The sequence below is a fragment of the Spermophilus citellus genome (genome assembly GCF_964194105.1).
Source record: "Spermophilus citellus genome assembly, chromosome: 1".
Taxonomy (NCBI): domain Eukaryota; kingdom Metazoa; phylum Chordata; class Mammalia; order Rodentia; family Sciuridae; genus Spermophilus; species Spermophilus citellus.
Genome location: NC_138182.1, coordinates 276078125 through 276095449, shown reverse-complemented (window position 1 = coordinate 276095449; position 17325 = coordinate 276078125). Strand labels below are relative to the sequence as shown.

The following is a 17325-nucleotide window of genomic DNA, read 5'->3' as shown; positions in this document are numbered from 1 at the left end:
TGTTTTATTTATTCCCTGCATATCCCACTTAGTGATAACCCTGAATTGATTTAAATTACTAAACACAACTAAAGGCGGCACCACATGAACTTAGGACCTGGACATCAAGAGGGACAAGCTCCCATCTTGGAGTAGAGCAGGAGCCATCAGATTTGGAATGGCTTTGCCATCAGGATGCCTTTTAGTTGTACTTCTGAGAATTGAATGAGAAAATAGAACTACAGCCCTGAGCCCAGTGCCTTGTATGACACACTGTGGTCCTCGCCTCTCTTACCATGTCCTTCTCTCCACTTTCCTTGCAGGACTTCCTTAAGTACTCCAAAAAAGCTAGTCTGGACACATCAGAATTAGAGGTACTTTGCGTCCTGGCTGTATCCATGCAGACCTCCCCTTGGCTCTTCCCCGAGTATCCCCAGCATGGGGGTCTGGCCTGCCCCGGGGAGTCATCAGAGGATGGGGAGGGAGAGGAACTGAACTTGGTGCAGTGGAGGGGCAGTCCTCAGATTTTTCCCAAGGAACTTGAACTTGTGTTCTGCTTTCTCTGCACCCACAGAAAGCCGTGGAAGTCATGTGCATAGTCCCAAAGCGGTGCAACGACATGATGAACGTGGGGAGGCTGCAAGGATTCGACGTAATGCAGCTGTTGTTCTTTGAAAGGGCTCCTCTGCCTTCTGTCCCTTTCTTTTGTTCTGCATTATTTCTTTCCACATTTAGAGAGTAGATCCTTTTTGATTAGTCTTCTGTCTTCTCCCACTTTACTCAACCTGATTGATATTTTCTTTCTACCTCTTTTTGGGCCCTCTACCATCATAAGAATTGAGTTTCCTTTCCCTGCATTTAATGCTGTGGTAGCTAGGGATGCGGTAGGACCCAGGTGGCCCCTACCCTTCAGCATCCCTGAGAGCTTGACTTTGGGTCACTGCTTTCCTCGTCAGCCTAACAGACTTTCTTCCTATGGCTTACCAGACTCATATTACTCATTACATATCGTGAAGATAAGCTCAGAGCAGAATCCTTATTTCCTGGCTCTTGAGTAAGGAGATGGGATTTTTTTACTTGCCTTGTCCCTGTTTTGCCAGAGAATTAGGTTTAAAGTTTTGGTACTGTGGTTCTCAGATTTAGCATGTACAAGCTTCCCTGGAGGGCTTCTGAAGACACAGACTCTGAGTATGTGTATGATTGTTCCTGCTGCTGGTTCAGGATTGCTCAGAGAGAGCAACGGTTCTAGGCTGGAAAAGACTTTCAGACTCCACTCCTACTCTTCAGTTTTAAGTAAGGCCAGTGGTTATGCAGAAGCTGGCAAGACTTTTATTTACATAATCGTTCTGTTTGAGGCTACGAATTCATCACTATAAAAGAAAGAAAGAAAAAAAGAAAAGAAAAATATAGTATTCTGTGAGAGGAAATCTAAAGAAAATTAGATAACTTTGAGTGAAATGTTTTCTTTTCCCCTTCCTTTGCCCCATTTTTATTCTTTCAGGGTAAAATCGTCGCCCAGGGTAAACTGCTCTTGCAGGACACATTTTTGGTCACAGACCAAGATGCAGGACTTCTGCCTCGCTGCAAAGAGAGGCGAGTTTTCCTCTTTGAACAGATCGTCATATTCAGTGAACCACTAGACAAAAAAAAGGGCTTCTCCATGCCAGGATTCCTGTTTAAGAACAGTATCAAGGTAATGTGTGTCTGTGGAAGTTTTTTCATGTGCCAACATGAAATATGTACCATCTTACTTTCCTTTTTATGACAACATATTCTGGCTTATTAAATATCTAGAGAATCTTCTAGGACCCCCTTTTCCACTCTCTGTGTTCAGGAACTGCTCATGTATTGCACATACCTGTGTCTGACTATAGCCATTCACTGGGTAGTGTTTGTGTGCCACCTCTCTATGACCATATAAAACCTTGATTTAAATTCAGAAGCACAGCTTTGGAGTATCACTCTTTAACCAGAGAAAATAGCTGCTCTGTGTCTTATTCTTTTCCTCCATTCAGCAAGGAAGTACCGAGCACTCAGCATTAGGCATGGAATTCCAGAGATGGACCAGTCAACTACCCTCCAGGCTCTCATGTAGCATGCTCTCTAATGGAAGAGAGGGACAAATAAATGGACAAAGAAAATTATTACAAATAGCCCTAAATCTGTAAATTGAGGGTGAGACCGAGAAGAGCAGAAGAGGGCTGAGTCCCAGCAAATAGGCCTTAGGAGATGCAAGTATCTCCCCCAGTGTCCTTCCCTCCTGTTTAGCAATGCAGCCTGGGGTCAGAAAGGAGATAAGTTTCCCTTTGTTAGTGTCTCCTACACTAAGCCACTTGGGTCCCTGAAGACCTCTCAGCACACTAGTAACATTGTAGCCTCCATGTGCCTGAACCTGGAGCAGATCTGTCCAGGGTTCAGCCTTTGGGGTTTAGGGACTTCTACCCATAATACCTTGCAGAGGCTTCAGGGCCAAGAAGCTGAAGGAAGTGGTTGCCTTCACCAGGAGATGAATTACAGTCCTGTATCTGTATCTCATGCCACCTCTAAGACCCCAGCCCCAGCCTTTGGAGACCTCTACCTCTGAGGTTCTGGGAGCATGGTCTCCCCTGTGCATGATGACCCATCAACCCCCATCAGAACTCCCACCTGTTCTTTTCACAAGTCACTAGACAGAAAATTGCTCCAGCACTTTAGAAATTCTCTCATTGTTATTTTATGTATTCTGCTTCTTCTATAATTATTTTCTGTATTTTAATCATGATAGCACATATACTTTCCTATGTTTTATTGATATTTAATTTTTTTTAAGTGGTATCTTCTTTTATTCCTGGGAAAGCAAGTAAGGAATAAACACTGGTCATTGCAGAGGGATTTTTTTTAAAACAGTCCCAGGTCCACATTTCTAGTAAATTATTTAAGCTATTAATCAAAACATTCAGCTCCTGATGATCTCCATGTAACTGAGTGAGACATTGAAAAGCTTCATGATAGAGGTTGAATATCCCTTATCTGAAATGCCTGGGACCAGAAGTGTTTCAGATTTTAAGGAGTTTTGTTTGTTTGTTTGGTTGGTTTTTAGGTTATTTGCATATTCTGGTTTTGATATTACAATAAAATATCTTGGGGATGGGATCTGAGTCTAAATACAAAATTCACTTACTTTCACACACACTTTAAACACAGCCTGAAGGTAGTGCTATGCCATATATTGAGTGTGCCTGCATTTTGATGTAACACATCAAATGAGGTCAGGTGTGTAGTTTTCCATTTGTGATGTAATGTCAGTGCTCAAAAAGTTTCAAATTTCGTTTTAAGGGTACTCAACCTACAATAGTTTCTGAGGCAGTAAAAATGGTAGCTCAACCAAAAAACAGTTGTTTATGTTTTGAAAGGATGAAATTCATTTTGCACTTGGCCACTGGGGATAAATGTGCTTTGATTTTTGTATTGGAGTAAAGGTCATGTAATATAATTTACCTTCTTATCCATTTTTAAGCATATAGCACAGTGATATTAAAAGTGTATTTACATTGTTGTACCATCACCACTTTCAGTCTGCAGGACTCTTTTCTTCTTACAGAACTGAAACTTTGTAGCCATTAGACACTAAATCTCCACTGTCCCCTTACCCCAGCCCTGGGCAGCCCCATTCTACTCTCTGTCTCCATGGAGTCGACTATTCTGGGACCTCATATAAATGTCTTTTTGTGTCTGGCTTCTTGTACTTTAGTTTGTCAGCAGAAAGTTTCCAGAGTTAACCTGTGTTCATTGCATGGGAAGGCTATGCACGTGAGCCTTTGTTTCTGTCAAGGCTGAATAGTACTTCACTGCACACATCACCACATTTTATCTGTTCATTGGTGGATGGGTACTTGGGTTGCTCTTACATCTTAGCTATTGTGAACAATGCTTTGATTTTTTTTAAGGTGAGTTGCCTTTGCCTGGAGGAAAATGTGGAAAATGATCCATGTAAATTTGCTCTGACATCAAGGACAGGTGACGTGGTAGAGACCTTCATTTTGCATTCGTCAAATCCAAGTGTCCGGCAAACATGGATCCATGAAATCAACCAAATTTTAGAAAACCAGCGCAATTTTTTAAATGGTAATGTGTGTTCTGTGACTGTGTGTGTGTGTGTGTGTTTGCCGGGTTTTGTTCATGACTAAGAGGCTCAGTGGTCACTCCAGGTGAACTGGGCTGACTGGGCTTCGCGAAATAACCACACAAGAGACAGAAATACCTTTTTCTTTGGGGTCACTGTGACGGCTCCTCTGACCTTAAGGGTCCACAGGAAGAGAGAAAGAGAGAGCACGCGCTGACCCCTTTTATTGAGGAGAAGCCATTCAAATGAGGCAAGGGGTCAAGTTTCAGGGGGCTGAGTCTAGCTTCATGATGTCTGCTGTCAGCAGGTTGACTGACATCTAGGTAGGTCACACCCAAGGGCACAATAAGATGAGGGGACACACAAAAGGTATTTCCATGGAACATTCTATCCCAAACAGGGCAAGGGGTTATATTACAAAGGAACAGGTGAGCAGAACCCATGCACGAGACACAACACCATCCCTCGAACCTAAGAAGAGTGGGGAAGTCCTGCTGCATTTTTGCTACTTGGACACCTCAAAACACCCAGCCAGAGAGTGTGACTCAGTCACATGAAAGGTTGGTCTTCCACATATGTTCTTTCCCTAGTGTACATGTTTATGTTTCTCATCTGTCTCCCATTCATGTTAAAAATAATGACTGAACTTAACATACATTTTTCTGTGGCAAATACTATTATTGTGCCCAATTTACAGATGAGGAAATTGAGACACAAAGTGGATTAATAGTTTGCCCAGAGTCCCTACGGTTGTTGCTGGCAGTCAGGATTGGGAGCAGCCATCAAGCTCCCTCACAGCTGTGCTGTTCCATTCTGTTTAGTACAGAATCTGTACTGCCCTGTCCCTGGAAGCAGGATGCACAAAGATGTAAGATGGAGTTGGCAAGTGTATTGCACACCCAAACCTCCCTTCCTCATTCAAAACAAGGCACAGTTTTACCCTTCCCAGTTTCCATGACTCAAGTGATCATAGAGGAGCTGCAAAACCAAAATGGACAGGACGCACTAGTTACCCCTTCATACGTGGTCATCTCCTTGTGACTCTTGGCTTGAATTTAGTGATCAGTGGAAAGCTTGGAGAATTGAGACAGCATCTGTATGCTTGTTAATTCTCTTTTCTGTGTCCTTTTCTTAGCTTCCATGCTCCATACTTGTGCCCCAATCCAGGAGGGTATGGTAATGTCTCTGTCCTAAGAAAACCACTTCTACACCTTGCATGACATTCTAAAGCCAGGAACAGAAGCACTCAGGGAATCTAAAGTCATGTGGCCCTTTTAGCCCAGTGGGAATCAGCTGCCTGGGTATCCACTCCAGTCTTCTTCTGTCCAGTTCTGGCTAATAATTGTTTTCATTTGCCATAGAATTGGATCCTCTGGCTGTGAGTGAATACAGGTCTTCTAAACATTGTTCCTAAGTGTTGCATTAAACACCAGTTCATCACAGAGGATTGGGAAATTGCCGGGCTTCTGTAATTATCTTTAAAATAGAATAAACTGCCCCATACTGCAAGCATGATTAGGCTATGATGTTGAAGGTTACTGATGCCGTGCAATGTAGGTGATGATGATGATGATAATAAAGATCCTGAATGGGGCAGGGGCTGTGGAAACGTTAGCCTCCTCCTCGCTCTCTGCCTACTTCTCTGAGAGGCTGGGGCCTGCACAGTTGTGAAGGGCCTCTGGTGCCAGGATGCCTCTTAACATTTGCCAGGGAGTCCCAGGCGGGGACACTGCATCTAACTGTAATAATCCACAAAGGTTTGAACACCTTAAGAATTTGGGTTAGGGTTTTCATGTATATCTTATTTGGCATGATTCCTGTGTTCTCCTACAGATGACTCTGTGATACAACAAAATCACTGAAGCTGAGAGAGAGCTTCCTGACCATCAAGGGCCTAGTGGAGCTCTTTACTCCCCTTGTCTAGTTTGTCCAACCTGCAAAACAGAGGTGGTTCATACAGTCACCACCACATGGGGTAATTGAGAGGTTATTTCACCCTCTGCCAGTTTCTTCTTTTGTCTACCTACTCTCTGGCTTAAAGAGGACCTTTATAAAAAGTTGCACTAACCTTTCCCACTGCGGAGTTCTAGTCGGCTCTATCTCAACAACATGCTGGGCTTCCCATTGCCAGTAGCCGCTGCCCAGGGGCTCTACCTGCCTCCTCTGGGAAACTGAAGTCTCACAATCTGGTCCTCTCTCCTACTGCCTTCTCTTGCCACCCACCATGGTTCCCTCCATGGAGTCATTTTAACTCTTCAAGGAACAGAGTGCACTGAGGCCGTGTCTCCCCTTCACTGCTGGTGGTGTGGGCCTGCAGTTGCAGGAAGTGTGGATGTTTGCAGGCCATGGTGACTAGGTGACTACAGGCTGCCCAGCACTTCCTTCTGGTTGGATGACGTTCTTTTTCCTCTGCCCTGTGGTTTGCTTTTTCTTGTGCCCTGACTGAGTCTCTTCTGCTGTGTCTTGCTTGGTTACAGCCTTGACATCACCCATCGAGTACCAGAGGAACCACAGCGGGGGCGGCGGCAGTGGCAGCGGGGGCAGCAGCAGCGGGGGAGGGGGCAGCAGCGGCGGGGCCTCCGGTGGTGGTGGCAGCAGCCATGGCAGTGGTCCCAGCAGCTGCAGCAGTGGCCCCAGCTCAAGCAGAAGCAGGCCCTCCCGGATCCCACAGCCTGTCAGACACCACCCCCCTGTGCTGGTCTCCTCTGCAGCCTCGAGCCAGGCAGAGGCAGACAAGATGTCAGGTATGTCTGCTCCCAGCCCCTCACTGCCTCCTCCCAGCAGCAGCCTGGCCTTTGAGGCCAGCCTCGGCCAACCCAGCAGGCTCCCCTTGAGCGGAGACTCAGAAGGTTCTGAGCGAGAAACGGAACCCATCCCCAAGATGAAGGTGATGGACAGCCCCAGGAAAACCTCCGGGAACACTTCTGGTGCAAGTCAAGATGGAAATGCCAAGGACGCTCGGGGGAACCTGGGCCCTCTGCCCCTGGGCAAGCCCAGACCTGGGGCCATCTCGCCTCTGAACTCTCCTCTCTCTACCACAGTCCCTTCTCCTTTTGGAAAGGAGCCCTTTCCCCCCAGCAGCCCCCTACAGAAGGGGGGCTCCTTCTGGAGCTCCATCCCCTCCTCCCCGGCAAGCCGGCCGGGATCCTTCACTTTCCCGGGGGACAGCGACTCCCTCCAGCGGCAGACACATCGCCACACAGCCCCCAGCAAGGACACGGACCGCATGAGCACGTGCTCCTCAGCCAGCGAGCAGTCCGTGCAGTCCACCCAGAGCAACGGGGTAAGAACACCAGGGAGCCTGCGCCCGCCTGCCCTGCCGCCTCTGTCCCGCCAGCTCTTCTAAACCTGTGTCGCCGTGGCTCTCCACTCTGCTCCATACTAACTCCAGCTCTCCAGTGCTGTGTGGCAGTCATCACCTTCTCCAGTACTCCTGTGCACTGCCCAAGTAGACACCTCTGTGGCTTCTCTGTGTGTGCAGTGTGTGTCCGTGCCCCAGGGGCCTGGACGGACGCACACAGGCACCAAGTGAACGCAGACACTTCTAACCCTTCCTGGGACCATGGACAGCACCTGCTTTCATCTCTACTAACTTGCTCCTTGCTTTGTTCGTGTCTCCTTCGTAAGAGAAAGCATATTATTAACCTTCTGAATGCAGCACCTATCAGTCTCTTTAGTTTTCCAGCCAGCAGAGTATCTTGGAACTTCCTTTTTAGCCCCTGCCTTCTGTGCACACTTTTTTAAGGAGTCCTTTTTCCTGCTTTCTACCTCCTACTTAAATGAAATCTGTACACTTTAAGCTTTTGCTCATCGCTTGATTTTGCTCTTTTATGCCTTAAATTATCTTTGCAGCATTTTTGGCTCATCCAATGAAAAAAAAAATTCCCTCAAGAAAACTTCCAACAGCAACTGAAAGCAAATTAAGATGGCAAAATGGGGGGAAGGAATCTGCCCAGTGGGAATACTTCTCCAGCCCAAGTATCACTCTGGAGAAGAGACACTGGCCCCTGGGCCCCTGGAGACCTGCTCCTGCACAGGCTGCCAGAATGCCTGGTGTCTGTCCAGCAGAGGGCGCAGCGGGCAGCAGGAGGTTCTGCGGAGGGGTGTTGTGGCTCATTTTGCTGTCACTCACGTTGTGTTCTCAAGCATAGGGTGGCTGTGCTGGGTTTTCCCCACATTCTGTGGCTTCCTCACTGTCCTCCAGTGTTTCCCACACAGCAGACGGCCTGGCCCATAACACTTTCCTGAAGGCATGCGTGAGTGAATAGAACTGTTCTAATGAGTGTATGTTTGATTGCTTTATAAATTTTTAAATACATTTCCCTAAAAGGGTCTGTGTCTCTCTTTGTGTATGTATGTGTATATGTATGTGTGTATATATATATATATATATATAAAATCTAGCTTCCGCATGTCTCGCCCTTTCCTCTGGACTTCTATTAATCGCATAGTTGGGTTGATCTTATTCTTTTGTACTACTTTTTGTTACTTATTTTGCTAAACTGTATTTACTTGAGGAATAATTTAAGATATGGGTCTTGATACACTTATTTACACTCAAATTTTACTCTCAAAAATGGTTGGGCAGGGGTCATCTAGTGGATGCCCCAGCAGCCTCACTGTCCCCCAGAGCTAGGAAGCCTCCCAGCTTGATTGAAAATGCCAGGTGGCATTGAGCATCTGAACAGACTTCAGTCAGAAAGAAGGTGCAGACAGCCTACTAGCAGCTCGGTGTCTACTCGGTGTGCTGGCATGGCTTAACAGCTGTGACCCTTACAGAATCAGCAAGTTGACATCTTTTGAGTTCATCCTAACCCAAACACTTGGCAGTAAGCACAAGAGGAAACTTCAGAGTCTCTGTCAGACTACTGTCCCAGTGCAGGAGCCAGTGCTGGTCATCTCTGGACACTCCAGAGTAGATCTGGATAAAGAGGTCTCAACCAGCTCCGCCCCAAGACATTCACCTAAGACAAGGCACAGTTAATGGGTAGCACCTGGTGCAGAGAGTTTGGGGTTTGCTTTCTGCCTCATACTTTTTTTTTTTTTTTTTGGTGGTGGTGGTGGTGGTGGTGGTAGGTAACCAGGAAAGAGAAATTGTCAAGAGTGTTTTAGATAGTCAAAATGCCTTACAGAAATGGCCTGGAAGCCTAGGAAAAATTTGAGAGGCCCAAAGCAGGGATTTGAAAATATCCTCTTCAGAATTTTAGTTAAAAGGAGCTACTGCCTAGCTTCTACCAATTTGAGCTCCTAGACCCCCTGGCTGATCAGCAGAGGCCTCCTTCCCCCTTGAGCACTTCTGTGGAGCTGTCAGTGGTTACAGCCAAATAGCCATACCTAGTCCAGGGCCCAAATCCTTCTTCCCCCTCTAGATGGGCACCTTCTGCAAAGTTTTGTTGTCCAGACCAGGTGGAGTGAATGTGAATCAACCCAAAACATGACCATATTGGCCTTTCCTGTGGCTCTGTGGTCTGGCTTTTCTGCCTTGGCCACCTGGGTAGCATTAAAGATACACACACTTGGAAGTCACTCCTAGCCCTCCCTTTCTCTCACTGGCTGGTAACCTGTGCAGACTCACCCCCCACACACACTCTAAGGGGCTGATGTCATGCCCACTGGCAAGGTGATTGTGAGAATTAAGGGAGATAGATTTGAAATGCCTAACACATAGGTTGTGTTCAAAAAATAATAATAGCTATGATTATGATAGCAAAATACTCAAATTATAGCCTGGTATGATGTATTACCCAAAGCAGCTATGGTCCCAGAAGTTTTGTGTTTACATTTTCTAGCACTTTTGGCCCTGTAATCAAAGAACTATTGGGTGTTGCCATTTGAGTCAAAATATTAAAGTACATGCTTTAAGTATGGACTTGTATAAAGGAATAGGCAGAGGCCAAAGCCTGACATGCTTGGCAGCCACTGAGCTGAAGAGTCACCGGCAAGTAGTGCACATTTATGAGGGACAGGAACAAGCAGACTCCTCCTTGGCAGAGATGGGCAGCAGCTCCATCTCATTCTATTTAAATATCTTCTGTAGCACTCGGTGTATAATAATGGTCCTTGGAATTCCCAGTGACTGGCTTGTTGGCTTTCCCAGGCTGAGCCTCATATGTGTTTCATAAGTGTCCCCTCCACCATCTCAGGACAGCGGTCAGGGATCTATTCAGCGTGTCCTGACACAGGCTCCATGGACAGGGCTGAGAGAGCAGGTATGTCGGGGTTGTCTCCCGCCCAGGGATGGAACTCTCAAGTGAGTGTAATCCAGAGAGTCCAGCAGAGGCTGGTACCTTTGGAGCCCTGGACATCATGGGAGCATTTGAGAACAAGCTCATGGAGATAGGATTCTAGATGCCATTTCCCACATCCTAACTTGATAGAGGGGACGTGGGCAAGAGTAGCTCATGAGTTAGCAGTGGTCTCAACTCTGTTTCCCCTACCCTGGAACAATAGGTCACTTTTTAAACAAAAGCTGGGAAAAGATAACTGCTGTTTGTTTCTATTCAGCAGCTTGCACCCCTTGGCTTCTGGGCCTGGGTAGGTAGCCTGAAGAAATGATCTTTGTGTTATAGTCTTGGCTCATTAACTGAGTCACCCAACAGTTACGAAGTGCCTACTATATGTCAGCCACTGGGTACTGACTGGGACTGCAGGATGAGGGCAGGGTAGGCATCCCTGAAGGTCTCTTCCCAAAGTTTGAGTTGCAACACCAGAGGCAAATAATCCTGTGATGCTTTAGCACGCGTTCTCATGGCAACAGTGCCCTGGGGGTAATGGAATCAGGAAGCAATAAGGGGACCATCCACCAAGGGACATACAAAGAAAACAGAGCAACTGTCCCTAAAAGCAGAATAGCAGTTGGTTTCCCTTTCAGGTGTTCCACATTCTTCTTTCTGAAAGGAAAGAACAGAAATGGTTAGGCAGGACAGCAGCCTATGATCCTGGAATATATGTTCCCAATGAACATTTTATCTGGAAGATTTAGGGATGTCTTCCTTATCTAATCTATTGGGCAGTGAGCTGAAGTGCCACTCTTTGCTGCTTTTAAATTGAATACTGAACAGTTACATCACTGCATTTGGTGAAGAATAACCCAACATGGCTTCAGCTTAAGGACTCAGCCTCTTCTGGGTGGGCAAAAGGAAGATGGACCATAATATCATGAAGCTTCCAAGAAGTGTTGTCATAGCAGTAGTGTTTTAAAGATTGTTTCTAAATTGCTGTCCAGAGAAACCCTGATTTTCACTTATTGAAACAGATGTGCTAAGTTAGCTACAGAGAGTGTAAAGGAAAAGTTGGGAGTGTCTCCATGTCTATCTGGTGAGCCTTGCTCTGGGGCCTGGTGCTGTGGTGCACTGACCAGTAACGTCATGCTGCCAGCTCTCAGCTCAGTTCCTATCTACCTTTTTTTCTTCATCTGTCCCTCTACAGAGTGAAAGTAGCAGCAGTAGCAACATCTCCACCATGTTGGTGACACACGATTACACGGCAGTGAAGGAGGATGAGATAAACGTCTATCAAGGAGAGGTCGTTCAAATTCTGGCCAGCAACCAGCAGAACATGTTTCTGGTGTTCCGTGCCGCCACTGACCAGTGCCCCGCAGCCGAGGGCTGGATTCCGGGCTTCGTCCTGGGCCACACCAGTGCAGTTATCGTGGAGAACCCCGACGGGACTCTCAAGTGAGTGTAGTTAGGGAGGCCAGCCCCACGTGGCAGCCAAGGGGAAGAGGAGCCCATGCACATGGAACATTAAGACTGGAAGGATGAGACTTGGAAGGGAAAGCTGTACCAATATCTGTGCATGCAGGCTCACCTCTCAGAAAACATGTGACCAGAAGCAAAGACAGACAGTCCTTCTCTCCCTCAGATGTAGCCTAACAGTTTCCTTTAATAATCTGTATTTAGAAATATGTGGCTTTTTCAGATCACAAATAAGTCCCTGGAGGTTTTGGGTACAAGAGAGGGGTTTCTAAGGACCCCGACAGTCAGGAAGTTTGCTGGGCACATCATGAAGATACTTGTTTGCTAGGCTACAGGGAAAGTCCTGTGTGATTCTTTTACCATCCGGCTTTACACACTGGAAGATAATTCATTTAAAGAAACTTAAAACTGATTTTTCTGCATTAAATGGTTTGTTGATGTTTTGTTTGTTTGTTTGTACCAGGGATTGAATCCAGGGGCACTTAACCATTAAGCCATATCCCCAGCCTTTTTTATGTTTTATTTTGAGACAGGGTCTCGCCACCCAGACACTGCAAAAACCATCCCTCCCTCCCCATGACAGTCCCTTGTCCTGTTTCTCCTTGATGCCCAGAAAGTTGACTCTAGTACATTGTTAAAGAATCCTGTCTTGCAGTCTTTCATATGTCAATAACAGTGAGTGGACTTGAAAGATAAAAGTCACATTTTGTGCTTTGTTTCCTCAAAATATAGTCTTGGACCCTGTATTAGGGTTCTTTAGAGAAACAGAACCAATAGGAGGGAGAGGGGAGTGAGAGAAAAAGAGAGAGAGATTGATATTATAAGGAGTTGGCTCATGCAGTTCTGAAGACTAGCAAATCCAAATTCCAACAGTGTAGATGAAGCCTGAGGCAGTCTGCTAGAGAATTCCCTCTTGCTAGGAAAGCCAGACTTTCGTTCTGGTCATGCCTTTGAATGACTGGAAGAGGGAGTCCTAACAGGATTAAGGGAGAGTGATCACTTTACTGATTAAAATTATCATCTCAGTGAGAAATACCTGGGATGTTTGACCAAACATCTGAGCACCCTGTGGCCAGGTCAGGTTGACACAGAATTAACCATCACAGGCACCTTTGTATTTTAATCCTTAAAACTTAAGTTAAGAAATAATTGGTTTTACCTCCCATTTCTTGGGTATCAGTGGAGATCTCTGTAACTGAAGGGTCTTCACTCACTCCAACCAACTTGAAGTGAACATCCTGACTCTCTCTGATGCTCTCAGGTATGATTTGCTGAACATTGGGAAGGCGCAATACTGTTCTTTCTCTCCCTAGGAAGTCAACATCTTGGCACACAGCACTCCGTTTAAGGAAAAAATCTGAGAAAAAAGATAAAGACGGCAAAAGGGAGGGCAAGTTAGAGAATGGTTATCGGAAATCCCGGGAAGGGCTCAGCAACAAGGTATCTGTGAAGGTAAGTGAGAATCCCCTGTGTTGTCCCTCCTTGAGCAGGGAGGGAGAGACACTGCAGACCCACAGCCTGTACTTGCTTGGGAATGCTCTCCCTCACATCACACCATGCCTCCCTCTTGCCCCGCGAGCAGTATGTTGGCGGGGGGGAGGCATGGTGTGATGTGAGGGAGAGCAGTACGCACAGGGATGCCTACATACCAGCATGACAGGAACCAGGTCTGCACCTATACATCTCCCCAGGTGCACACAGGGCTTCAAAGGATATAGTTAAGTCCTCAGGTGAAGCACAGAGACTAAGTGCAAAGAAACTGTGGCTTAGTCTTCCCTGTTCTCAGAGGGGAAGTGAGAAGGTGCAGGTTCTGTGGCTTTAACAAGTTCCCTCAGAGGTGGCCTCAGTCAGTCTGAAGCCTCTGTACTCAGGTTGCCTGAATCCGATGGGAGTCTGCCTGGAAAAAAAGAAAAAATCTCCTGAAAGCGACCCAAGCAACCCTGGGGAAGAACTCTGGCCCTTCTGCATTAGGAAAGGCTCAAGGGCCAGCTGGATCCGCCCATTAGGGTGAGAGATATGGACATCTCTGAGTTTAAGGACTATGTTTGTGGGTAGGAAGAAAAAACTCACCCAAACTGGTCTGGTAAGAAGTTTTGGGTGCTTTTAGCAGCAGTGAACAGTGGTCTATGTGGATTGACACCCAAGCAGTCAATTCATGTTTCTGTTCATTTTCCAAAAGGAAATGTAGCCCTGGAATCAAAGTAATCTTCCTGAAAATGACTCATGTTTTTGGTTAATACCTTTTATGCCTTTTCCATTTCAGCTTCTCAATCCCAACTACATTTATGATGGTGAGTTCTGCCATTTTTCCTCTAATCTTAGAGTTCATAGGTCTGTGGGGCATTTCAGAACACTCAGGTACAGACTCTGGAGAGGGTTTCCTGGGTGCTCTAGGCTTGGGCAGCATCTTAGGATTTACTAGTTCGTTCGGGATGCTTGGAGGGTGTAGGGGAGGAGCCAACGATAACTGGCTTTAACCAGCTTGTTTCTCCTCCAGTTCCCCCAGAATTCGTCATCCCATTGAGTGAGGTCACGTGTGAGACAGGGGAGACCGTTGTTCTTAGATGTCGTGTCTGTGGCCGCCCCAAGGCCTCAATCACCTGGAAGGGCCCTGAACACAACACCTTGAACAACGACGGCCACTTCAGCATCTCCTACAGGTAACGGCCCACTCTGGGGGGGGTCACTGGCTGGGAGCACAATCTTGCTACATGGTGAGTGGAAACGCCTCTTCACTGTGAAGGACATCATTTCCATGGACGCTGTAACATTCAGCCTGTTTATGAAGGCACAGTTCATTTTTCTCTTCATCTTCCAAAAGGAAATGTAGCCCTGGAATCAAAGTAATCTTCCTGAAAATGGCTCATGTTTTTGGTTAATACGTATTCCACATGTGCAATACAATCTGCTTAAAATTCCTCATAAGTGCTAGATCTCCTAACTGCCTGTGGCCTGGAGGAATTTAGAACTGGTGCCCAGAGTGCTAAACTTTCTGATGCCCAGTGTGTCCTTTTGTGTGCCAGTGACTTGGGGGAGGCCGCTCTGAAGATCATTGGTGTGACCACGGAAGATGACGGCATCTACACGTGTATTGCTGTGAACGACATGGGTTCAGCCTCATCTTCAGCCAGTCTGAGGGTTCTAGGTAAGTACCTGAGCTGTGGGACACAGCTGCCAGGAGTCTAAAGCCAGTGTGCCCCACCCTTGTCAAAGCCTGAAATTCAAACTAAGTCACTTTCAGAGCCTTCAAAAAGAGAGGGGCAAATAGCAGATAATTGTTGGGGATGTGCCAGGGGAGCATCCTCTTGGCACCTCACAGGAGTGCAGGGGAAACCCTGCACAGGTGAAAGGGCAAAGGAGGAGCAAAGGGGAGGGAAAAGCCCAGGTAACAAGGGTCCAAAATGCCAGGTCGCTGCAGAAGTCCTGGGAACACCTGGGAACATGGTGAAAGCTGTGTTCTTTGTGCCACTGGCAGCTGGTCTCTTGATTGCAACTCACAGATTTAAGATTCTTTTTACAGAAAAAGTACAGAACATCTTACTTTCCTTTGGGTATATATGATGTTAGATTCATTACTAACAAGTGATATTCATTGGCACTTGTGTAATAAAATCATGTCTGTGTTTTCAGTATATTTATAATTATGAACTTTATAAAAACTGTGAACATTCAGTAAAGATACTGAAGCCATGATTCCTCATGTTGTGAAAGGAAGACAGAGCTTTGAGGCTTTGTGGCCCTGTGATCAAGAGCAGACTATCTAAAGCATTACTGCCCTTGAGAGCAAAACAGAAGATTAAAGTTTTATATGTTAAATATTTTTATATAAAATATTTTTATATGATTTTTAAAATATCTTTATAAAATATTTATATTTTATATGTTAAAGTTTTATATTTTTCCTAGAAAAATAAAAGTAAAATTAATTTTACTAAAATATGTAATTTTATTCAGAATATCTAGGTTTTTTATTATTTCTTTATTAAATTTTTTATTTATATATGACAGAGGAATGCATTACAATTCTTATTACACATATAGAGCACAATTTTTCATATCTCTGGTTGTATACAAAGTATATTAACACCAACTCATGTCTTCATACATGTATTTTGGATAATGATGTCCATCACATTCCACCATCATTTCTAACCCAATGCCCCCTCCCTTCCTCTCCTACCCCTCTGCCCTATCTAGAGTTCATCCATTCCTCCCATGCTCCCCCTCCACTATGAATCAGCCTCCTTTTATATCAGAGAAAACATTCAGCATTTGTTTTTTGGGAATTGGCTAACTTCACTTAGTATTATCTTCTCCAGTGCCATTCATTTACCTGCAAATGCCATGATTTTATTCTCTTTTATTGCTGAGTAATATTTCATTGTATATATATGCCACTTTTTTTTTAATCTATTCATCTGCTGAAGGGCATCTAGGTTGGTTCCACAGTTTAGCTATTGGGAATTGTGCTGCTACAAACATTGATATGGCTGTGTCCCTGTAGTATGCTGTTTTTAAGTCCTTTGGGTATAGACCGAGGAGAAGGATAGCTGGGTCAAATGTCTGGTTCCATTCCCAATTTTCCAAGAAATTTCCAAACTGCTTTCCATATTGGCTGCACCAATTTGCAGTCCCACCAGCAGTGTATGAGTGTATCTTTTTCCCCACATCCTCACCAACACTTATTGTTGTCTCTTCATAATAGTTGCCATTCTGACTGAAGTGAGATGAAATCTGACTGGAGTGAGATGATGAACATTTTTTCATATATTTGTTGATTGATTTATATTCTCTTCTGAGAAGTGTCTGTTCAGGTCTTTGGCCTATTTGTTGATTGGGTTTTTGTTGTTGTTGTTGTTTTGTTTTGTTTTTTTGGTGCTTAGTCTTTTGAGTTCTTTATATATCCTAGAGATTAGTGTTCTGTCTGATGTGTGAGGGATAAAGATTTGCTCCCAAGATATAGGCTCTCTATTCACCTTGCAGATTGTTTCTTTTGCTGAGAATAAACTTTTTAGTTTGAGAACATCCCATTTATTGATTCTTGATCTTAATTCTTGGGCCAAAGAAAGTTGGGACCTAATTTTAATAAGAAATCAATGTTTTATAAAGTATTCCTGCCTGAGACATTTTGCATTCTTTCTTCATGCTAAGTCTCATTAATCTAGTACTTAGATCACTCACAATTTGTCTTCACTCAGATGAGCCACATCTCAAATGCTCAGAGGCCACATGTGGCTGCCATGTCAGAGATGTGGGTCTGAGACTCCTTACCAAGGAGCTCCACTGAAAACTCACTCAGAGAAGATGCTACTCTTTTTGCAGGTCCAGGGAGTGATGGGATCATGGTGACCTGGAAAGACAACTTTGACTCCTTCTACAGTGAAGTGGCTGAGCTTGGCAGGTACAATGTAAACCCCAAAGCCTCTTCCAAGAGAGTACATTTATATAGTTAAACGAGGTGTATTTCCATTGGTGGAAGTTAGTGTCTTGCATTTGAGGGGTAACCTCTTGTTACATTTGATTAGTTAGTCACTGGGGAGGGAAAGA

General features: G+C 45.2%; 1 protein-coding gene across 3 annotated transcripts in view; it reads left to right on the top strand.

Annotated features, from left to right (window-relative positions):
• Window positions 1–17325, top strand: part of TRIO (trio Rho guanine nucleotide exchange factor) — a 342164-nt gene that overhangs the window by 317990 nt on the left and 6849 nt on the right. For all 3 annotated transcript variants that reach the window (XM_081288471.1, XM_081288470.1, XM_081288472.1), the window contains exons 44-54: window positions 303–353; window positions 554–631; window positions 1481–1672; window positions 3906–4083; window positions 6559–7364; window positions 11510–11757; window positions 13092–13230; window positions 14042–14069; window positions 14276–14438; window positions 14802–14923; window positions 17101–17179. In XM_081288471.1, coding sequence (XP_081144597.1) covers window positions 303–353; window positions 554–631; window positions 1481–1672; window positions 3906–4083; window positions 6559–7364; window positions 11510–11757; window positions 13092–13230; window positions 14042–14069; window positions 14276–14438; window positions 14802–14923; window positions 17101–17179 — 2084 coding nt within the window. The remainder of the gene's footprint in view (window positions 1–302; window positions 354–553; window positions 632–1480; window positions 1673–3905; window positions 4084–6558; window positions 7365–11509; window positions 11758–13091; window positions 13231–14041; window positions 14070–14275; window positions 14439–14801; window positions 14924–17100; window positions 17180–17325) is intronic.